Source organism: Centruroides sculpturatus, unplaced genomic scaffold, assembly GCF_000671375.1.
Source record: "Centruroides sculpturatus isolate CEXI.00-Female unplaced genomic scaffold, Cexi_2.0 scaffold627, whole genome shotgun sequence".
NCBI classification, from domain to species: domain Eukaryota; kingdom Metazoa; phylum Arthropoda; class Arachnida; order Scorpiones; family Buthidae; genus Centruroides; species Centruroides sculpturatus.
In genome coordinates, this window is record NW_019384929.1 from 128048 (window position 1) to 153659 (window position 25612).

A 25612-nucleotide genomic window follows, 5' to 3' on the forward strand; every position below is an offset into this window, starting at 1 on the left:
ATATAATTATGATATATATATATCATAATTATATGTAGTATTATTCTGAATTTATTTTGTATTTTTATATTTTTAGTGACTTGATAATGAAGGGAAGTAATTGTCTATCAGTTAGAATAATCAGAAATATATAATTGTCAATAAAGTATTATCTATCATTCAAGGTTTACATGTAAGTGTTTATGTAGTTTTCCTTTATTTTTTAAAATTTAATCTTGAATGTTAAAATCTTAGTTTATTGTTTATTAACTCTTACAAAGGCTACCTAAAAGTTAATTAAGATGTATAAAATACCCAAAATTTAGGAGTAATTTTATATTATAAATATTTGTGTCAGGGAGGTATTTTTTAAAATTTTAAAATAAAAATAATAAATGAAATTATGGATAAGCAGGAACATTAATACCTTAAGTAATACGTTTTTGTACACTTCTTGATAATTTCTAAAAATATTTGTGTTTGGAAAGTTCTGCACTCGATACTGAAGTTTTTCCTCAACTTCTTTCATATACGGCAAGTCATTGCTTAATGTCATTTTGTTTAATGCCATTTCCTTATAATGTTGTTGAGGAAAGTTACAAGTACGTTTGTAATCGTTGCAATTATTTTTGCATTTTTTAAAGTAAAATTAGTTCCATGAGGTGGGAAATAAATGCTGGAAATTGCAAACACAGCCCAATTAGAATAATATTAACCAAATTATATTTTATTTATATCATTTAGCCTATGGAAAATTGGTTTTCTTATATATCGTTTTGCTTAATGTCATAGTTACCAAGAACCTATTGTCAACATTAAGTGAGGACTTGTAGTTAGAATGTACTTGATGAATTCAAATATTCAATATTTGTTTTCTTGTATACTTGATACACAAGTTACACACAGAATTTTCTAAACAGATATTTTCAAAATAGTTGAGAATCTTAAAAAGAAACATTGCACTGTTGGAATTTTTGGTGTGTTTCTGCTTTTCAATAATTCTATAGAATTTATACATATGGAAAAATATACATACATTAACATTGGATAGTGGCAAATATAAAGAAACAAAGGTTAAATTGGAAGTACAAGGTTTTTGATATTGTATTAGATTCATAAAGTGAATTCAGTAGAAATCTGAAGTGTTATGAATATCTTCCTTTCATTATTTTGAAAATATCCTATAAATACCAATATAGTTCAGTTTGCTCCTACTAACTTATTAGGTTGACAGACATTGTGATAAAAACGTATTAAACTGTTCACTGGTGCATTGGTTGTGGTGGAGACTGATGCATACTGGAATGTACCCATTGATAATGTAAATTCACATAATGATAGTCTTTTATAATTCATCCACTTTCATACCATTTGAACAACAACACTATTTGGTGAAGTTGAGCTTTTCTTTGTCTACGTATATTTTAATTAATCAAGAATTTTTAAAATTTTAACCACTGTCAGAGGAACTTTACACAGTTTAGGCATGTTGAGGCATTGGAGAAAGCTGTTTTCTCTATACATAGAAATAACTGTAGATAATTTTTGTATGAAGCAATAAATTTTATTGCATTAATATTTTGAAACAAATATTTTAACTTAAAAAGGTTCTATCATTTTACTATTAAAGCCAATATTAATTTTTTGTACGAAAGATAAGATACTTGTTTTGTAAAGCAATGTTTCAACACTCCTTGAAATTGCATATATAATAAATATTTTTATTTTGTAATTTATATTCAATTTGTTCAACTCTAACCTTGAAATTTATCCTTGAATTTTTATGTTTCAAAAATGAAAAGTTGTATGTTTTTACTTAGAAACAGTTGTATGACTGGTTTTGGTCATTTGGTAATTATATCAATCTCATATGATCAGAATTCACTTTATAATAAAGATAAGAAGTAAAGGAACAGTTCAATTAGTGGCAAATAAAGGAATAGTTCATCCTGAAATTTGTAGCTTCAATAATTTCTAGTATTTTACGTGAAATATCTGCATTAGTCTCATACAGTAGTAAATACTAAAATATTTTTCAAGTTTTTGGTCTTTAATTTAATTTTTATATACAGTAGTTAAATCTAATTATTTTAATTGCAGAATCAAAATAGAAAATAAGATGGACAATATCACATTTGGGACAGCCGATTATGTAATATTTAGCTTGATGCTGGCTTTCTGTGCAGGGATTGGAGTCTATTATCGTTTCACCGGAGGCAAACAGAAAACTAGTAAGGAGTTTCTTCTCGCAGACAGAAACATGTCTATCATTCCTGTTGGTTTCTCTTTGATGGCCAGTTTTATGTCCGCTATCAGTTTACTAGGTGTATCATCTGAAATTTATAGTTTTGGCACTCAGTTTGTGGTCATAAACATTTCTTATATCATTGGCACACCCATAGCAGCATTTCTTTTCCTACCAGTATTTTTTCAGATGGATTTAACAAGTGCATTTCAGGTAATTTTAAAATTAATTATATTTATTTTTACTTAATTTTACATAATTATGCAGGTCTTGCTTTATAGCTACTTTTGAATTATCGACTTGATGTAATATAATGGCTGATAGAGAAGCTCCTGGCCGATTCCCACAAGCATAATGTTAATAACTGTCAATATGACACGTATAAATGGTTGGAATTTTGTTAAAGACACATTTTGAACACTTGATTGTTTAGATTCTAATAATGCACATGCAATAAGTTTAATGTAAACAACAAGCAAATAATATCACTATTCCTTGAAGATAATCAAAAATTGTTAAGTATGGAAATGGATATTACTTGTCTAAGATAACAAGAAAGAAAATTTAAAAATCACATCTTTTTTTCAACAGTCTGTATTGATCAGAGTTTAAGACTCATAATCAACTCTTACTACTTGTATTCAGCAATCAATTTTATATCAATTTGAAATGGATTGATATAAAATTCTTCAAGATTTTCTTTGACTAAAAAAATATTTTAAAAAAGGTACATAAATATATTTTGTAAGAAATGCAGTTTTTACAAAAAGATAAGAACAAACCTGATGATACATAAATTTATCCATTTTTTGATATCCTGTCCTGTGTCTATGATGCTTTTCATAGTTAACTATGGTGTCATGCCATACATTGTGAATCTTCATTTTGTTGTTTAAATTAATACTACTTTTACTATGAATTATTGCGACATATTCTTTAAATTTTCTCAAATATAAATTTTTTTCTCTATATCATTTTTACACTATTTCTATCAATAATGTGTTTTTTTTTTTCCACAACATACTGCCTGTGAAGATTGAAAATATTTTAATCTTATGACCACTTCAATCTCGCTTCCAATTGTTGTTTTGTCTTTCCTATGTAACATAAGTTTTCTTTACAGGTACAATTTAACCTGAAAAGTATTCCTGAAATATTTAATTTATTTCGGTAATTTATTTTAATCCATTCCTGAATAATGATGCATTAGTGCATTGCTGAATAAAGATAATAAGAGTTGATTAAATGGCTTGGTCTGTGATCAATACAGATTGTTGAAAAGAGACATGATTAAAAGTCACTAGTCCAAGATTACAAGAAAGAAAATTAATACAATGTTTGCTGTTTGATTGATTTCTCGTTTCTATTAAAATTTCTTCAAATAATATAATTTTAAAGGAAAGATTTTTAAATTTTGGAGTATTATTTGTTAGATTTGCGAAATTTATAGGAGATTGTGATATAACTGTTTAAACTTGTAGAAAAGGAACAAAAGACAAAGATTGCACAAAAGCTTATGCAACTGTCAAACAGAAGGTTGGTGCTAAAGAGTGGAGTAAAAGGTCATTGTGACTAACGGTTCTCTAAGGGATTATCACCAGTACCACCAATCTTTTATTATGTAATAACAAACAAATAATAATAACTACCAAACTGCCACAACACAATAGAATGTATATATAGATTATATTGACTGTATTCATCATGACAGGTGGCAGCACCAGCACCAAAACATCCTGGACCCTTGATACTTCCGGTTCTTTTTCTTTTTCCTTGCTTGCTCAAGTAAACAACATCTGTTCTGAAATTTTTTAACACATTCTGAAAATATTTCGGTTACTATGTAATTGAAATAAAATGATGAGAGTTTTTGCACTGCATGTTGCTAGAAAACTATCAAACTATTATTAACTTAACTAGAATAAAAGAAAAAAAAATCTCTGTCACACCACAATAACTTTAATTAGAGATCTTTTATTAGAACGATGTACTGTTATGTTATTTTGCATGCTATCTTACTTCAATCACTCACAACTTATTAACTAAAGTAATAAATATAATTTATGTATTGATGAAAGTATATAAATCTACTGTATACATTGTATACGAAGATGATTGCTTGTAGATTATAATTTTGTTTATAAAATGTATCTAAGATTTGTATTTTTAGATGCTTTTAAATAAATTTCTAACTTTAATTTGGGGTAATTTAATAGAGTTATACCCCAGTTGAGTAGCGATACATTAAACAATTATTACAATATCAAATTATATATAGTTTCATCTGTGTAAAATTGCCTGTTACTTCTACATATATGCAGAAATAGAAATATGTTATAACAAGCTTATACAAGGATTTTTCCAAGTAATTCCAACTTAAATTTATTACTTTCAAGCTAATATATTTGATTAAAATGTACATGTATACTGTACAATAGTGTATTGAAGATATAAACATGCAATATGGTTTCTTTCAGTGGCATAAATGTTCTTATATTTGACTCTCATTAAGATTTTTAGAATAAATATGACTTTAAAAACAGTATTATAATTAAATTAAAATTGATGATAAAGAAACTTTCATTTTGTTTTTTATTAAAATTAATTTTTTAGTAGTAGTAATCCCATCTTTGGCTAGCCATTCACTGCCTAATTTTCTATAACCATTTAAAGTTTAATTAAATTATTTTTTAACATTTTTATAAGCTTTTTCCCCTTTATAAAATTCTATACATAGGATCTCTTTAGACAATAGGCTATATATATAAAATATATTTCAAAATTATTTTGTATGGAGCATTATCTTCATATAAAAACCCTTTAGAAAATTAAAAAATTGAAAATATTTAATTTAAATATAAATAAGAGTTTTTTGAGTAATTGTAGACACTTCTGAATAGTATTGAGTAAACAAAGAAAGAATAAGAAAGGAATGTTGCACTTTCTTCTCTAAAAAGCCAAAAAACAATTTTCTTAATTCATTCTCTATACTTTAAAAATGTGATATTAATTTTTTACATGTGGTTTACTTGTCATGCAATACATACTCATCAAATAATAATAAAAAAAAGAAAAGTTTTTCTGTACTTCTATTGTATTTTTTAATATGAAGAGTTTGTCTATTGTTCAACTTACAAAACGCTATTAATGTATTTTAGCAATACCAGTTTGCATTGACTATTAACCAACACTAGCAACACAACGCCGACGTTCTACTGGAAGTTGAAGAAGGTCCAATCACATGACTTGCCTTAGGCTTTGTTTACTTTTAGACATGGTCAATACATTAATAACTTAAATCATATTGTAACATTTTTCTTACATAGACATAAAATTGTATGATGTAATTTTGGCCTCTTCCCACTAAAATCAGGAAATATTTGAAAAATTTGATATAACAATTGTTGAATATAATGTCCATGTTTGAGAGATTGCTATCAAGCAGAGTCTTTTGTATTTTTAGGTATTATTAAAAAACAATCAGTTATAGTGATTATAAATATTTAAAAATGGTACAATAGCATCTGCTTATAATTCCTTTGGACCTGCCTGTATTGATTATAACTGCTGATAACATTAAACAGGTTAAGTGGATAAGATTATAGTTAATGAAAATTTTGGTTGGCTTGAAAATTGTAAAGTTTGGGTGTCACTAGTTTAAATTGTAAATTAATACTGCTAATTTATTATTATTATTATAATTAATTTTGTTAACATTAAACGACAGATAACAGCATCCATGATTAGTCGAGCCTACTGCAAATTGATATTTTTGAGTAATTAAAAATAAGAAAATATTACAAACTTCCATCAAATGTCTGAAAATTTGTTAACTGATACTTTTGTTTCAGTATTTGGAACAAAGATTTGGTGTAGCTACTAGGCTCATTGTTTCGCTAACATTCATGATTCAAATGGTAACTATAAATTTTAAATAATTATTTACAATTTACTAATATTTTCTAATTATTATATTCTTTTTAATATATGTTTTAGATTCTATATATGTCGATAGTTCTATATGCACCAGCATTAGCTTTGAGTGCCGTCACGGGACTGTCGTTATGGTCTTGCATAATTTCTATAGGGATTGTTTGTACTTTTTATTGTACATTGGTGAGTAGAAAGTGTGTTAAGAATATATTTTAATGCCAAAAATAGTGTCTGTATTTCTTAATTATATATTATTGTCATTAGGGAGGAATTAAGGCTGTTTTATGGACAGATGTCTTTCAGTCAATTCTAATGTTTGCTGCCATGTTTGCTGTTATCATTAAAGGAACTATTGATGTTGGGGGATTGGGTGAAGTTTGGAGAATATCTCAAGAAGGCAAACGCATAGAATTTTTAAAGTAAGTACTACAAATATCTTTTTAGAAGTAGGTCACATACACTAATTGATAGCGTAAATGTCCAGGTTTCATTTCCCATCTACATTTAAACATCTTGCTGTGTACTACCTCTAGAAAGCACTGTAAAACAAAAATGACAACTTCCTGTAGTGTTTTGTGTTTTTGCAATTTGCAAAGTCAGAGTTACTCATCACTGTACTACATGAGTAATCTGCAGAAGTATTAGAATTGTGGCTACTGAGGGAGGAGTGACAACTAATATTCCACAGCAAGTATAGGAAGAATTTGAATATCAGTCACATGTGTGCTGTATGACACAGGGTGGATGCATTAAGAAATTGTAATGGTCAAATGTGACACTTAGACAGTTTTTCAATGTTTTAATGTACATTACAACATTTTCAGTTAGTAATTAATACAATTGCAATAATTTAAAATGAGCATTCTTTTTTGGAAGATCCTGCATTTATAATCATCAAGAATATAAAATGAAAGTATGATAAAAATTCAAGAGACGTTTATGTTTTCTTACCTCATCTATATCTTTCTTTTCTTACATGCATTAAATTTTATATTTATAGAAATTTAAAAATCCTGTTAAAAGTTATCAAAAAATCAACATTGAAAGAAATAATGAATAAAAGTGTTATTTGAAAGGACTATGATATGAAAGAAATATGTACATGAAAAGCTGTTGCATGGAAATGAACTATAGTTGTCAGCTGCTTAATGTCTGTAATCTGTTCCTGAAAATCAGTGTCCTGTAGGAGAACATCATTCAGAAACTTATTTCCTATTAATTTAAATAGAAAAAAATTATAATGTGTTACATTATCAACTCAAAATTCCAGCTAATTTCCAAAACACACTATGATACGTATATATAATTTACAAACTAGCTTATGAAAATGTAAAATGTGTTATATCCTCTATAAGCCAAATTTGACATGCTTGTGAAGTTTCTTTGGTGTTTCAAAAAATTCAGTTACAGTTGAGCAAAATAACTTTATTTTTCTTTACAAAAAGGAGTGTGACAAACATGACATTGATTATTTCAAGTGCCATCTGAGAGAAGAAACAACTCCAAATACTGAAGTGCATTTAGCGTGATTGTCTCCTTTTTGTAAAGAAAAAATAAAGTTATTTTGATCAGTTGTAACTGGAGTTTTTTGAATAACCAGAGAAACCTCACTAGCACATCGAATTTGGCTTATAGAGGGTATAACACATTAATATTACGGTTTTCCATAGAGGAGTTTAGGATATAAAATGCTTAATACATTATTTTCTAGTCACCAATGGGGTAATATAATTGTTAGCAAATAGTTGCTTTGTGGTAGCATAACTATAATTTTAACAGTTTAAGTTTGATTTTATAACTTGCATACTTTGAACCTTTGTGTATAAGTTGTTATATCAATTATGCTAATAGATTTAATATATTTTCAAAAATTTTCCAAGATTTAAACACTTGGAGCTAAAAAATAGAGAAGAGGTAAAAGGATGGATTGTGGATGAATTGATGGGATAGAGCAATGCAAAACATGGGTGAACTACAAGCAGGATAGCTCACAGGAAGATTTTCTATGGGAAACTGGCTCCTATTTAGGTGTTAGAGATGTGAATAAAAGCTGGAAAACACTGTGGCCAGCCTATTGGTGAGATGTGAACCTGCAACTGACAATTAGTGTTTGGTGGTTTTATTCACTCGCCCACTGGTTGGCAAAGTGAGGTAAGAGGATATCAGTGTGCAACTAGATCAATAACAAGTTTTACAATAACAACTGAAGAATATACTTATTTTTAAACTTTAAACAGTGCACGGTTTCACTGTTTGAGTATGAACAAGGTCAGGCTTGAAAGGTTTGCATATGTGATTATTACTGTATATTTCCACAGATAAGATGATAGTTGAATCATAAAGAAAAAGGCTCCCAAAATCCGGAGTCGTCTTATAGGGCAGATACAAAAAAAGTAATTTAAATTTATATAAATTAAAACTATTATAAAAAAACAGAGAAACTATAATTATTTACTAGTAGAGAGTAGGATATGGAGCTAAAAAATAAATTGTGGATCTACAAAGTAGAATAGCACATATGACATTTTTGTGAATAGTGAAGGTACCTGAATGCCTGAATCAGTGCCGATGTTTGCAACAATCGCAAGGCAGTGCTGCCAGATGCAAGAAAATAAAATTTGTTCATTTGAAAAATTATGAATAGGACAATTCCATATATGCTATACAGTATTATTATTCAGATGATGATTGCTGGTCTAATAGGCCGTTGATAGTTCGGGGTCATCTTATAGGACAGATATATGCTAAAACTATAAAACTTTGATGAAAATTTATATTGATTCAAACATCTTTAACCTGATGATGGCCCATGGAATGGGTTGAAAACATTTGTTTAGCTGAATAAATGACCTTTCTCAGTATTAAGGTGTGTTGACTTTAGAAAATTTATACCTCGTCTTATCTGAAGGTCGTCTTATTTGCGGAAATATATGGAAACTATTATTTGTGACATCTCTTTCTGAAAATGAGTATTACATGAATCCCAGTAAAAAGTGACCAAGTACACTTAGAAAGATGCCAATTGCAATAAATTGGTTTATGAATAAGTTAATATTTTAGATTACAGAACTTAAGTAGTTAAGAAATTTGTCATATCTGCAAATCGTTCATTAATGTATAGATTTTTGACAATTAGTCTTATAGAATAGAATATATGGTATTCTTCAAAATGGCAATTGACTTCAAGCTGTTGTTTTAGATAAAAATATAGAGATGTCTCATTTTTGATATTAATAAGTATTAATAAGCTAAAAGTTAAAGTTATTAGAATATTCAAACAGCATAGTCTTTAGATCACTGTAGTCTCCTGCATCATATGGTTTCGTGGAGCCTAAACTGCTGTTTCTTTGAACAATCTGCTTATGATACTGCAAACATTATGCTTAGGATACAGCATAGCGAACAAATACACAATAAAGCAATTTGTTTTAAAAATGAAGACAAAAATTTACAATAAAAACATGGAATAAACTGCAATATGTTCTTAACAATGGCTCTGATACTTACATAAGTTAGATAATTAGTTGACTATTGATAGTAATGTTTAGGCTTGCTGTAGATATTGGTATGATAAAATGTTATGATGCTTCTTCCAATGCCAACTGTATTGGAGAAATATAGAGAAGTATGTTCTATTTCTTGAGACTTGGAGTGCTTTATACATTATTCTAGCCAATTTTAATTGAAATATAACTTGAGACTTCTTCCACATATTGCTGTTTTTAAAGAACTTGTATTGATTTTTTGGTATATAAACATGTATCTTTTGTTAATATAACAAAAAATGTTGTATCAAGAGTTACATTCTATGAAATTTGGGTATTTACTGGAAAAACATTAAACAGTGAGTGATATAAGCTGTACATGATGATTAATTAAATTTATTTGTCCACTTTTATTCAACTTAGGTGATTGTAACAACATTACATTCATTTTATATTTCAGATTCAACCATTATTTCTATTGTTCAACAAACAGAAATTTAAAATTAATATTAATATTAAAATTATATTAATTTAATATTAAAATAAATTTTAATATTAATTTGGTAGATGTTTTTAAAAATTATTGTATAATGGAAGATAATTACTTGATTATTAAAGTTAAAATCTATAGTTTATAAACCTAACAATGTTATAACAATGTTTCATTTAGTTTTGATCCTGATCCTACGGTGAGGCATTCCATATGGACATTAACCGTCGGTGGCATTTTCGTATATGTTTCTATTTATGCCGTAAATCAAACTCAAGTTCAAAGGCTACTGACTGTGAACAGTCTTAAAAAAGCACAACAGTAAGTATACATTTGATATATCTGTGGACTGTTATTGCTAATAAGTAATAATAATTGTTTCACTTTATTTTAGAGCACTTTTTGTCAACTTGCCAATTACGGCTTTTCTCAGTCTAACAACATCATTTACGGGATTAGTCATATATGCTAATTTTTACAAATGCGATCCATTGTCTGATTCAAAAATTAAATCATCTGATCAAGTAAGTATTATTTAATTTGTAAATATTAGTTTAAAGTATAAAGTATCTGACTATCAAAAGATTTTAGTCAAAACCCTGGATGAATGAATATGTCTTTAAAAAATGTTAAAAATATTGATATTATATTAAAATGGTTAGTTATTGGATCACAGTTGTACCAATGTCTAGGCAATAAATTGACTAACAACAGCTAACATTTGTTGTCATGATATTAACATCTTTAGAATGTATGAATGTAGGAGAGAACACATTTGTTACCAGAAGTATATGAATGATTGTTATATTAATTACTACACCTCGAACAATTCACATTAATGTGATTAATGTTACTATGATTACTCAATGCATCGACAAAATTGTATATGTTCAGAATGTTTTAATTACTTTTAAAATTAAGGTATGATGTGTTAGTTTTAGTTTAATTTTTTAGTTTACAATTATTTTATTCCTTGTTAATTGATATAAAATGTATAATTTTTATGTCAACGGAGGACACTATCAATTAGCAGCAAAGTTGACTTTGAATTTAACATAAACTGATGAGATAACATTTAATGTTGATTAACTCAGTACTATACGTGTCACAAAGTTAATGCAGTAGTACATCATCCATCTATATATACTTTTAATCTATAAAACAAACAACATTGCATGCTTTTTATAGTAAAAGTACTTTTGCATATTTAAGTTCTCATTAGTTATAGATATTCAATTGCCACAAATGTTCAAAACAGTGCATTATTTGTGTTATAGATTAAGTTATAGACTTGCATACAATGTCAGAATCTCACATATTTATATATATCATCCATTTATAATTTTATTTGTTTCATATCATTTCAATAAAGTATCCATACATTACATTTTTCATTGTGAAGAGGCTTGGGGAAATCTTTAGTGGAAAGTTATCCTATATTTAATAATTTGCCATTCAGGCAATATGATATAGATTCTATAGTCATCTGCTAACTTGAAACCAAAACCATTTTGCACTTATGCTGCATGGGAGTGTATTTCAGACAATTTCACAGCATATTCTATTTATTGGATTTCCTTGTTCATGTTTTTGAAAATGTTTTAATAGAACAAATTTAAATGCCTTTGTGTCCTTAATTTATTAATTTAAACTTAAATTGTCAACTAGGACATATCTATTATTAGGACTTATTATACTGGATAGCTGGTTCTGCAAATTAAGTAAACAAACTCAAAAAAAAGTCTTTATTTTTCACCTGAACACATACACAATATCTTTGTGTTTTGAACCTGTTGGTCCCTCATGAGCAGGTTTACCATTGACATTAATGTTCAAGGGAAAGCAAAAACTCAATGTAAGTTTATGTTTAAACCAGCCTTCATTAATTTAATTATTTATATTGTTTTAAAGCAGGAATTTGTTTGAATTAATACTATTAAAATTTGCATTAAATATTGTCAGTTTTGAGGATGTAATTAAAAACCGAGAATTGTAAGTTTTAAATTGATTTATTGTCGAAAATTATATGTTTTTTAAATAATTTTGTAAGAATTTTTAAATTGCAAGTTTTTTAGAGAATGTCAATGGTAAACGTGCTGATGAGGGACCAACAGGTTCAAAACACAAAGATATTGTGTGTGTGTTCAGGTGATAAATAAAGACTTTTTCCTGAGTTTGTTTACTTAATTTGCAGAACCAGCTATCCAGTATAATAAGCCCTAATAATAGATATGTCCTAGTTGATGATTTAAGTTNACAATATTTAATGCAAATTTTAATAGTATTAATTCAAACAAATTCCTGCTTTAAAACAATATAAATAATTAAATTAATGAAGGCTGGTTTAAACATATTCTAATAAACTTACATTGAGTTTTTGCTTTCCCTTGAACATTGCTTTAAACTCACTTGATTTCTCCTTTTCTCTCCCTCTATAGATGATGCTATTTCATGATTGATCTATTTCTCTTCCTGTGTTGTTATTTATTCTATCTTTTTGTTTAACTACAGTTTATAGATATGTTCGTACAATTGTCTTTTATAATTATTTTTCTTTTTTTTCTTTATTTTTATTGTGTTGAAATCTACTTTGCATCCTTTTAAATTACAATGTTTTACTACTGTGGAATTTGCATAATTCCCTTTAATTGCACGAATATGTTCTTTTAATCTTATTTTTAGTTTTCTTTTTGTTTCTCCAATATATGTTTTCTTCTGGTTACAACTACAATTAAATGAATACACCACACCTTTTTCTTCTGTTATTTCATATTTTTGGTTGTTTCTGTAACAAAAATGTTTTTTTAGTTGAACTTATATTTTTCGTGTACTAAATTTATTCTACTATTTATTACGTTTTTGATTCTTTCAAATAATTTTGGTACATACATTATTTTTACAAATTTTTTCTCCTTATCTATTAATTTGTTTTTGGTTGTCATCATTTTCTAATTTTTCTATCCATTTTTCAAGCAAGAATTTCGGGTAATCATTTAGTATGTACATTTTTATTACAGTAATACCCTGAACTTACGCGATAGGTGGGACTGAGTAATAACCATGTAAGTCAAATTTTCATAAATTGGGGTATAATTTTGCAATTTTTGTAAAATCCAAGTCAGATATATGTAAGCTAATAAATGTTCTTGTTAATCTTATCTTGTCTTTTGATTCATTCATGGTTACAAGAAATCACCACATAGTGTCTCTCAAGTCTCTGTATATATAACAAACACAGAAATAAATAACACAAAATAAATTGTAGCTATGTGTCAATTTCGTGCAACATGTCTGAACACGTAAGCTGAACAATAGTGTAGGGGAAATGAGTAATCAAGAGTTGCGTGGCGCTCAAACAAAAGACGAATCGACGAGATTTGAAAATTGCATAACTCCGGGTTCGCGTAAGTCGAGGTATTATTGTATTACTTCTTCTTCCTGTTTCTTAGTTTCTATCTCACTTGTTCTATATTTTATTTTATCCATATACATTTTAAATATATTAAATTTTATGCTAATAGGAATAATAGATTTGTAATTAATTATTTTTGGAATCTGTATCTGTTTTACATATTTTTTATAAATTAATCTATCTTCTCTTCTTTCAATTGTTAAATTTAAGTAATTATTGCTATTCTATTTCTCCATTTCTATTTCGAATTTAATGTTTTCTTTTATCTGGTTAGCCTTTTTTAAAATTGTATTTTCGCTTGTTTTTCTTTTGTCAAAAATTATAATACAGTCATCTACATACCTGTTGTAGAATTCTATTTCTTCAATATTACTAATTTGTTCATCAATTTGTATCATAGATATTTCTGCCAGTTTTGGACCTATTCAAGTTCCCGTGGGTATTCCATCCGTTTGAGTGTAGAATTTTTTATCATACTGGAAATAATTGTTTTTGATTATTATTAAGCATAATTTAATTAACAGTCTTGTACCTTTATTCTTATTAAAGATCTTTCAATATCTTCTATTGTAATACTAGGGTACATATTTATAATGCCCAATAATACTAACCTCATATTATTATTAATTGTAATATTATTATTTTGTAATCTTTTTAATAAATCATCTACATTTTTATATTATATTTGGATATTTCTAAAAAGTTTAATTTATCTTTTAAGTATTTTTCTAGGTTATAATATACATAGTTTTTAACATCTATAAGTAGTCTATAGTTAACTGGAGTTTTATATGTTTTTAATCTTATATTGAATTTCAGTGTTCTGTTATCTTTTTATATATTTGATGTCTTTATTAATTGATGTTTTTTCCAGAGGTTTTGTTAGCTTTTTAATTGGATTCTTATCAAATTGTTTATAATTTCCTTCTTGGATCAATTCTTTGATGACTTCCATTTTTCTTTCCTTTTTTATAATTATTATCTGTTTTGTTTTATCACCTTGCAACATTTCTAGATTATTATTAATTAAAAATGTTTTTACATTATTTAAATGTCTCTTATTATTTCTTACCTTACTTAATGTTTTTTTGTGTAGTTTTTTGTGTTTTATAAATTTTTGCATACTTGTTCTTATTTCTTCTTTTTCCTGTTCTCATACTTGTTTTTCCTGTTCTCATACTTCTTTTTCCTGTTCTCATACTTGTTTTTCCTGTTCTCATACATTCTTTTTTCCTGTTCCTTAGAAATTTCCATAATAAATGTTTTTCCTGTTCTTTTTTCCTGTTCCATAGAAATTTCCATAGAAATTTTCCATAGAAATTTTCCTGTTCCATAGAAATTTCCATAATAAATGTTTTTCCCATTCTTTTTTCCTGTTCCTTAGAAATTTCCATAATAAATGTTCTGTGAAAACCACAAAATCTTCCATTTTCATTATTTCTGGTTTGTTGTAATCCAATCCTAGCTCTAGTGTTCTTCGGATCTGTCCTGGTATATCCATATTCGTCATTTTTATTATTAATTTTTGTTTCCAATATTTTTTTTTTGAAAGTTGGATATCCTATTTTTTAAACTAGTTTATTATATTTATTTAGGAAAAACTTACTGGTGTTTTCACTTTCTACTTTTTTAGCATTTGGCAATCAAAAAGGTTAATAGATACAGAGAAAAAAATTTGTAAAAATAATGTATGTACGAAAATTATTTGAAAGAATCAAAAAAGTAATAAATAGTAGAATAAATTTAGTACACGAAAAAATAAGTTCAACTAAAAAAACATCTTTGTTACAGAAACAACCAAAAATATGAAATAACAGAAGAAAAAGGTGTGGTGTATTCATTTAATTGTAGTTGTAACCAGAAGAAAACATATATTGGAGAAACAAAAACAAAACTAAAAATAAGATTAAAAGAACATATTCGTGCAATTAAAGGGAATTATGCAAATTCCACAGTAGTAAAACATTGTAATTTAAAAGGATGCAAAGTAGATTTCAACACAATAAAAATAAAGAAAAAAAAGAAAAATAATTATAAAAGACAATTGTACGAACATATCTATAAACTGTAGTTAAACAAAAAGATAGAATAAATAACAACACAGGAAGAGAAATAGATCAATCATGAAATAGCATCATCTATAGAGGGAGAGAAAAGGAGAAATCAAGTGAGTTTAAAGCAATGTTCAAGGGAAAGCAAAAACTCAATGTAAGTTTATGTTTAAACCAGCCTTCATTAATTTAATTATTTATATTGTTTTAAAGCAGGAATTTGTTTGAATTAATACTATTGAAATTTGCATTAAATATTGTCGGTTTTGAGGATGTACTTAAAAACAAGGAATTGTAAGTTTTAAATTGATTTATTGTCGAAAATTATATGTTTTTTAAATAATTTTGTAAGAATTTTTAAATTGCAAGTTTTTTAGAGAATGTCAATGGTAAACGTGCTGATGAGGGACCAACAGGTTCAAAACACAAAGATATTGTGTGTGTGTTCAGGTGATAAATAAAGACTTTTTCCTGAGTTTGTTTACTTAATTTGCAGAACCAGCTATCCAGTATAATAAGCCCTAATAATAGATATGTCCTAGTTGATGATTTAAGTTTAAATTAATGTTTTAATGAAAATTTGTTGATATAATTGATTTATTTTTTCAATTTCTGCCTTTCTTGGATATTTATTATTATTGATGGGAGTTACCATCATCGTTTTCAAGATAATGTCATATCCCTTGGCCACAATCATGGAAATGCTGTTATTTGAGTTGAGGATATATTCTGTTATAAAATGATGACAGTTGAGAAATTGACTTAAAATAAGGTCAAATTAAATATAATTTTTTAATTGTTTCATTTGTTATGCTTGAAATAAACATTGTAAATAGGAACTATATGATAGCACTATATTAAAGGTATGTAAAATCATATGCAAGCAGCATTTCCAAACATGCTCCCATTTTCTTGCGTGACAATGATCACTGTTACACTGCTGCTTCTGTGAGGGAGTTGTTAGGACAGTGGGAAGTGGAAGTACTCAATCATCATCCATATTTATCCTATATGAGTCTCTGTGACTTCAATCTTTTCCCCAAGCTAAAGGAACCACTGAGAGGAAATTTTTCCACATGAGAGATGTTATTCTTAGAGCAATAGGGTGCTTGTTCAGGGATATAAACAAACACAGTAGTGCTATTTGTGTTCAGTGCCTTCCACATGTGGACGATGATAAATATATTAAAGGAATGTAATGATGTTCTGTTTTACAATAAATGGTTTTTATATATTGATATGTTGCCACTATACTCTTTCCATCTCATGTAGATTTAGATTAAGTAATAAAATGTTGAATATATAGTTTTTTAAAGTAGTTTTGCTCTAATACAATCAATAACATAAACTACTTTTTAGCTATTACCATATTTTGTAATGAAATCTCTTGGTCATCTGTCTGGATTACCTGGTCTCTTTGTTGCCGGTATCTTCAGTGGAGCATTGAGCACCATGTCATCTGCTATAAATTCATTAGCGGCAGTCACTTTAGAAGATTACATCAAGCCTTTTTATTATAAAAATCACATATCGGAAAAGAAGGCTGCAATTATATCCACCGTTCTCGGTATGTCTTGGATATGTGTTTTAATTCTGTGTATAAAGCATTGATTTAAATATTAACTTTTAACTTATTTTATTATTCATATTTTTAGCATGTTTTTATGGAATGTTATGCATTGCACTCACATACGTTGCGGCTCAACTTGGAGGAGTGTTGCAAGCATCCTTGACTATATTTGGAGTCGTGGGGGGACCAATTCTTGGGTTATTTTCACTGGGGATGTTTTGTAAAAGAGCTAATCAGAAGGTAACAATTTTATTTTAAATTGAAAATATGGTATCTCATATTAATTAATAAAACATGGCGACTTAATCACCTAGCTTTAGTCCGAGTTACATAATATCTGTTTATTTAATTAGCCAGAATATAGCTTAATTATAAATCCAGCTTTATTGTTTGATTACCAATTTAAATATGAACTTTGAGGGAAATCATAGTAAGTTTGAATTATCAGGTATTTAAATAATTTGGTATCAAATTAATCAGACTTGACTGTATTTATGCTTATTTCATTTATTTTCTGATTGTTTAGGGTGCTATAATTGGATTGTTGGCAGCTCTTACGATTTGTTTTATAATTGGTTTCGGTTCTTCCAAATATCCACCAACCAAACTGCCAATGAGAACAGACGGTTGCTCTTTAAATAATACAATTAATGTAGAAAGTACTGTGGTAAATAACAACTTTACCATACCAATATTTTCTAACGACACCATCTCTACAATTGCACCATCTGAAGATAAGTCTAGGTTAGTTTTAAGATGAATTATTAATATAATTAACTTAGATTAAAATGTATTAATTCAGTATTTTTCAGTGATGTTTTTGTACTGTATAAAATATCTTACATGTGGTTTGCTGGATTAGGATGGATCTTAGCTTTTGTGATTGGAATTATCATTAGTTTTGTAACAGGTATAGCATATAACATTGTATTTATAAAAAGTATATTTTAAGTCATTCATTTTAGTCACATTCTTTAATAGGTGGAGCCAAAAATGTTAGTCCAACTTTGCTCAGTCCAGTTGTTGTACGTGGTAAGGATAAATGTGAACAAAATGGTATTACTCTTAAAGAAAATGAACAGGTATGGAGTTTTATTGCATACTTAATTTATTATTATTGTATATATATTATCAGATATGACTGATATTATCTCTTATTCACATTACATAAACTGATGGAAGAAGTTGAATATAAATTAAATTAATATAAAAGTTAACTTAAACACAGTCAATGCCAATTTATTTACTAAGTAATTAATAATTTTTTCAAGTTTATCTTATGCCAGAACAGAATGTTTTTTTGTTTAATGTAAAAAATTAATATTATAGAACATATGAAGTTTAATATACTTTATCTTTATGCAATTAAATTAAAAAAATAATTTTTAAAAACAATTTGCTAATGCTTTTGAATAGGACCATTTTCAAAGGTCAGAATAATAATCCAGTATTTGTGGAGGAAAATTAATAAAATGCCTAATATATATTAAACTATCAAAATTAAATCTGAAAGGGATTGACGAAGAATCAAAATAACATATAATGTAGCTCAGATTCAAGAATAATTCATCAAATGCTTTCTAATTTTTATGGTTATAATGAAACTTTACAGTTTTCTTAATAAAATAGGTATACTTCAATAACTGTTTAAAAATACAAATATTTAACACTTGAATATCACACAAAGTATATATTTTGCTGGTGTATTATGGTAGTGTTTCTGAAAGTGATTGACAAAATATGTAAAATGGCTTTACTCTAATTTCAATATCAATTACATTAAATTTGACTTGCAAAAGTTGTGTTTGATATTATTAAACCTAGAGTTATGCATTTGATGCATTTTATATTCTGTAAATCTCGCCAGTGGCCAAGTGGATAACACTACCAATCACTGGTAATCAGTCATGAGTTTGTGCCTTACCGATGGCTGGCTTCCTGGACTTTTCTGTGTTTTATTAATGCATCAAACACCTAAATAAGGGCCAAATTTTCATAAAATATCCTCTTGGGAGGCACTCTTCCTAGGAGATTGCCCAAGTATCACATTGTTTTATTCCATCAATCCAAACCACATTCTGTAAAAATTAAATAATAATCATTTAAAGAAGGAAAGTCATTCTACAAAAGAAACAAAAATAATTAACAAACTGTTTTAGCTCAAATAACAAATTTATTGAATTAAATCTTTTATAATTGTTCTTTTTTTCTTGATTTTTCCCCCCCTTTCTCCAGTTTAATAAAAATTCTTTAAATGTACATTTCTAACATATCTAAATCTCTTCTTTCCTATTAGCCGTTCCTGGATGTTGTAGCAAATGAAACAGGCAAGTGTTTTTGTGTTCGCTATATGTAATCTGCTTTGTAATGTTGTTTTGCTTAAAATTTATATAATAATCTGTTATTAAAGGAAAGTATTTAAAACTAGCAATATCATATCAAGGCAGAATCGCTCTTGTGTTGATACCATTTATTTTGTCTCAGTATGATATTGATGATTTTAAATAAGTTTTCTTTTAATATCGGATAAATATATTCCTGCTTATTTTTAAATTAGTATTATGTTGTCTTGTCATTTAAGTGTGTCTCAAATTGAACATTTTAACTGTATAATGTAAAAACACTCAGAATGTAGTTAAGAAATACACTTATAAAATTAAGATTTGTCGTAAAACTTTGAATTTTATACCTAAAGGCTAGTTTACATGATGTGACGACTGCTGACATTTTTGTTGCCGAAAACTTCAATACTCGCAGATTTACCTCGTTTGAACAAACTTGTGAGCCATTGGCATCGATTAACACATTATCAAACTAATCAGTGATGAGATCAAAATTGTCTGTCAGATTGCATTCTCACCACTCTTGAAAGAAATGAATGCTTTGTGCCTGTTCAGAATGATTCTCATGTTGTATTCTGGTTATCTTGTAAGCATCTCATTTACAACAAATCTTGTCTGTGCATTTTTGAGTGCAGTAAAATGTCAGTGATAGTTGTATTGTGTAAACCAGTCCTAAACACAGGGTGTTTTTTAAATGTGAACTTAATGTATGTTTCATCTTCTTAAATTATACTTCTTTTGTATTTTTTTTATGGTTTGCTATATTAGTCTGTGAAGTTGTTTCTGTATAATATGAGAATGAAGAAATTGTATAAAATACATTTCACTCATTAACAACTAACTTTATTCTTATTTCACAATAAATAAACTTCTAGAAACACAATAAAATTATTCTTTCTATTTGAAACTTTATTTCTTCAAATTATTATTCATCTTCAGTTAAACTATTATAGTGTTTTGTACTGTGAAAATATCTCTCTGATGCTTGGTGCTTGGGCAATAATTATTTCTTTTTCTGTCTGGAAAGAATTGAGTTCAGCTTAAATTACAATAAAAAAAATAAACTTCTCAATAATTTAAAGTTATTACTAATGATAAATTAACAAAATCAACCTTTGTTAAGCTGCAATAGTAGTCTATGATGGTTGTTTTTAACTGTGGTGCCGCGACAATGCTTCATGGGTGCCGCTAGATAGTATCAAGCAGCAACGTAACATTTATTACGTGTATTACTAAAGGCATGAAAAATGCAATAACTCTACATCAACAAGTAAGCAGAGTGCTGCAAGATTACAAAGTTGAGCATGACACTATTAGAAAAAAATTGAAAAACAATGGTCTAGGAACTAGGTTCAATAATTAACACAATGTTTTATAAAATAAATTGTGTTATTTCTTAAGGATATTGTATTTTTTACTGATAGAACGTTAAAGAATAAAATAAATTTAAAAAGAAATTTGTGTGTATATCACGGGGCTGACCAAACCTTGTCATGACAAGATCTATATAATGGTTATTAGAAATGAGAGCCACATTCTCTATTGAAACTATTTTATTTATTACATGTATAAAGTACTGGTTTGGCCATGGTATATAACACAATAAGGGTCTGGAAGAGCACAGTTTGGCACTGTGGATATATAACTTTAAATAAACCAATTTTAAATTTATTAGATTAACAGTATTTTTAAAATTACTTTACAACATTACCAAACATTATTTTTAAAATTTAGATAAGGAAACTGTAATACATATCTTTCAATTTATAAATTAATAAATAGGTAATTAGGAAGGAAAATTTAAGAAAGTTGTGAAAGAACTGGAATAAGATTATTAGTATATATCTGACTCCATTAATTTTAAAGGATCAAGTACCACTCAGTCCATATTAAAGGATCAGTCAGCTTATTTTGGTACAAGCCAAAATAAAGCTGATTTAGCCTTAGACTTTAACAGAGCTTATTTTAGTACAAAATATTTGGAAAGATACCCAAAAAATAATTAGTTTTCTTATATTTTCTGTGAAAGTAAATATTTATTACATTTTTCAGGCAGTCAATGCATTTTATGTTAGGATTCAACCAATTTAAGGTAGGAGGAATTAAACCCTTTTTTTTTTTGGAGTTAATACTTTTTGCCTTAGTTCTTTTTAGTTTGCTTTTTAAATTTCTAGCCATCATTCATAGAAATTAGGCAGTTTGAATAGATATTATTGTTAACTTTCACAACGATGCTGTCAGCACTCTCAATAACTGCTTAGCCTCAGTAAAAGTCAAACTACTTGGAGCACAGAGTTAGGATGAGTGGTCGCTCCCTCTTTGCACTGTGTCACAACCCTGTTGTCAGTCTCCGTAGACCTTATGCTCATTTATAAAGGTCCATATTTGTATTATTTTAAACATCAGATCTTAACAAAATAAATAAAACTGGGTGAAACTTTAATTAGTTCTTTACTTCCTGTTTACATATTACAGTAGTTAACTCACAAAAACTCTGTTAGTACACCATTGATTTGAAGAGATCCTGGCTGTGTTTGGATTTCTGCAAATTTTCCTGAATAATAGATGATTGGAAGGCACTCTGCCAATAAGCTGAGACAGAAAATTCTTTTTCAACCATACTTTGAAATACAGTATACCTTTCTATAATATACTGTTTGGGAAGCCTGTTAATGATAGCTGTTTTATTTAGAAAGTTGCAAGACTGATGTTCCTAGCTGTCATTTGCATCTTGTATACTGTTGCTTTTATGAATCTAACTTCACTCAGAGATCTGCATATTAGTCACAGCTGCTGCATTTTCAAAATTTGTTTTCTGGTCCACTCGTGCCAATGGCACATTTTCATCTTCCGTACCCTTAGCCTCAATAGTCTTATTAAGTTCTGGATATATTTTGGCATTTGAAAGACAATGAAATGACTAGACTGATTAAAAACAAATAGCATTAACAGTAAATGCAACCCCTACTGAGTGCCTATTCAATAATGTAGGATTGAATCTTATATAGTCCATGCAGCAAAAGAGTGGATATGAGTCAACCTAATCTGTAAGGATTTATTCCAGATGAAAGGAATGGAAGGAGATATGTGAAAGTATATGGTTCTGATTTTTTTCAGCTGCTTCATTTTACATTTTTAAAACATTTTTATATTATTGTTATCATAAATGATTTTGATTTACTCTCTCTACAAATTTTATTATTGTGACACACATGTCAACTCTCACATGTCAGATGAAAGTGGTGGAAGGAGACAGACCCATCCTGCTCAGATGGACCCGTGTCTACTTTTTAGCTGCACAGACTATTGTCACATGTACAGTCGATCCCCCCTATAACACTGTTGATAATTCCGTTTTATATGAATTCCGTGTTGTACGAGTCACTTAGATTTTACAAATACGTGTGCCGGGCTGTGAACGGCTCACGTATTTGTAAAAACCCAGATGTGTGGTATTAGTGCTTCCTGCATTAATAATGAACATAATATATTTGAGTTAATGCTTTTTGCTGTAAAAAATTTTAGTATTTAATAACCCTACTAAAAACCTGGCCATACAGGATTATGTAGAAGTGCCTTTCAATGTCAAAAGTTGTAAAAACAGAATTTTTGATAATTTGGAATTAATGCCTTCTGCTGCTATGGCAGTTTATCATAGTTCTAGAGAAAAGTATCAGATGTTTATATATTACTTTGCAATAATTTTCATATATCATGTTTACTAATAAATTATCATTAATAAAACTATTCTTATGTAATTACAAATGAATAATTAGTAAATGGAAAGTATTAAATAATAAATTTTTATTTTTGAAAAGATTATAATGGAGAAAATGTAAAGTTAACAATAAATGGGAGCAACAAAAGGAGCGAGCAATAGCCATAAAGTGTTGCCAAATCAAATTCTAAGAAGACGGTCTTCACTCTGCAGCTGAGAAGAATATCACGACATTTAGATTAATCAACATTCGGGTAATTTTTGCTACTGTGATAATATTTAAATTATATTTTGATATCTTATAAATGTGGATGTACTTAAAAACACAAATATTATAACCGGTAATTATAATTTTTGTGGAATGATTGGATATTTTAATTTTTATTGTGATTCAATATCAACCAATGAAGAATTTTAAGTTGAAATCTTAAACATAATGAACATTGTGAAGCTTTAGAATCATGGTTGTGAAAATTCAGTTAGGGAGGAGATGAGAAAATAGACTATTTTACTAGAAAAAAAATTATTTTTCCTACATTGGATCCAGGGCCGGATCATCACATAGACAAATGAGACAAATGTCTAGGGCCCGGTTTTTAGAAGGGCCTGGTCAAACTGTCTATTTTGAAAAGATTTGTAAATAAGATAGTTTACTTTTCTGCTGGACGACTGTATATATTAAACAAATAAACAAAAATATATTGTAAACAAAAATATATTGCTTTTTATATGGTTATTGTGAATTCTAAAATCTAAAGAAAATATGTTCTTGTGTGGGAGGGGGCTCGGTAAGAAGAAAATGTCTAGGGCCCCAAAGTGGGTTAATCCGGCCCTGATTAGATCACATATTTATCTGTCTCAATCACAAAATATTGGATATCATTAATTAATGGTATTTTTTAATCAGGTTATTTATGGTAGTTACAATTTTAACAATGAATTTTAAATAATTTCCAAACTTGTTTATTTATTTTTATTTATTTATAAATGTTTATAAGACCATTATTATTTTTATATCATTTTAGACATTCTTATAGAATGTTAATACAGTGTATTATTTGATTAAATGCAACACAAATGTAAGGAATAAAATAAGTTTTGATTATTATGAAGTACATTATTTAATATTATTAAGATTTACAGTTCACATTAACATACACCACACCATTGCATACACATTGCTGTTTGTTCTAAAGGTTGATACTTTTAACACTCTGGTTAACTGACTGCTTTGTGAATCTTCCTTCAAAGTATGATTCTTGGAAAGTCACACATCATGGCCAGTGTTTTTTTTCACTGATCATAGCTGTGTCTGCAATAATCAGTAAGGATATTTAGTACATCGGTCACACTTTTTCAGATGTGTCAACAGTCCTGGTGACCAATCATTTAGGATTTCAATTTGAGCAAGAGGTAACAGGTCACACGAGGCTGAGTCTGAGCAGTAGAGTTTGTGCGAGAGTTTGAAATATATATTTTTTGGCCCGAAATCTCTCGAATTGACAGTGCCGTGTGAGTAGATGTGTCGTGGTGGTGCGGCACCCACTGATCTGCAGTGCCCACTTTTGAAGGCGTTGCAGGACAACCAGATTTCCTGATTCACAGTTTGTCCAAGAGGTAAAAATTAGCGATATAACTAGTATTCGGTTACTATTTCGGTATTCGGCCTATTTTTCGCTATTCTGCTAAATACCTGAAAACAGGAGTAAGAAATAACAAAAACACAGTAAATTAATCATTATGGTATTTAGATTTAATGTTATCGGGTTAGTGTTGTTTGTTTACGTTTATTTATAACTTATAACATGCACAAAATAAAAAAGAAAATAATATTAGTCACATGTATTCACAATTTATAATTACAAAGATCAGCACACGTACGCACCTATTCGTTCGAGAATCGTCGCACATCTGAGGATCTGACCCTGACTATCCTTCTTTTTAAGCGCTCGTCTTTGCTCTTCTCTTTCTCTTTCCTCTTGTGAAGCCCCAAAAAGGAGTTGAAATTAAATATTTATAATTAGAAATTTATTAAAACAGAAACTAGAAAAAATCGTCTATTGTTAAAAACCGATCAAAGATCGAATTAGTTGTGTTAGTCATATGAAACCGCGATGAGAGAAAAAAAAACTTTATTGATGTAAACAGAACGTAATAATTTTAAATGATTAATAATTGTAAACAAACGACCTCCAGTAGAGATGGACCTTTGAAAAGTCGTTCATATGCACATAATTAGAACATAGAAATTTGGAAAAGAGGAAAGATTAATGACGAAAAAGGACATCGCGTCGTGTCGTTAAATTTCAAAAACGTCACAGACTAGACAACAATGGTGGAAAATATGAGCGCAAGTTTCAAAGTTCCATCAACATTTTGCAGCCAGA

General features: G+C 28.2%; 1 protein-coding gene across 4 annotated transcripts in view; it reads left to right on the top strand.

Annotated features, from left to right (window-relative positions):
• The window catches only part of LOC111631944 (putative sodium-dependent multivitamin transporter), a 38527-nt gene extending 14389 nt beyond the window's left edge, over positions 1-24138 (top strand). For 3 of the 4 annotated variants that reach the window (XM_023376289.1, XM_023376288.1, XM_023376290.1), the window contains exons 3-16: positions 77-172; positions 2080-2437; positions 6076-6141; positions 6221-6340; positions 6422-6576; positions 10313-10453; positions 10527-10656; positions 16955-17162; positions 17251-17405; positions 17692-17909; positions 17978-18075; positions 18147-18247; positions 19462-19492; positions 23326-24138. In XM_023376289.1, the coding sequence (XP_023232057.1) occupies positions 2099-2437; positions 6076-6141; positions 6221-6340; positions 6422-6576; positions 10313-10453; positions 10527-10656; positions 16955-17162; positions 17251-17405; positions 17692-17909; positions 17978-18075; positions 18147-18247; positions 19462-19492; positions 23326-23387 (1824 nt within the window). In that variant the 5' untranslated portion in view covers positions 77-172; positions 2080-2098 and the 3' untranslated portion in view covers positions 23388-24138. The remainder of the gene's footprint in view (positions 1-76; positions 173-2079; positions 2438-6075; positions 6142-6220; positions 6341-6421; positions 6577-10312; positions 10454-10526; positions 10657-16954; positions 17163-17250; positions 17406-17691; positions 17910-17977; positions 18076-18146; positions 18248-19461; positions 19493-23325) is intronic. The other variant, XM_023376291.1, reaches the window with a different exon arrangement.
• Positions 24139-25612: the final 1474 nt, after the last annotated feature.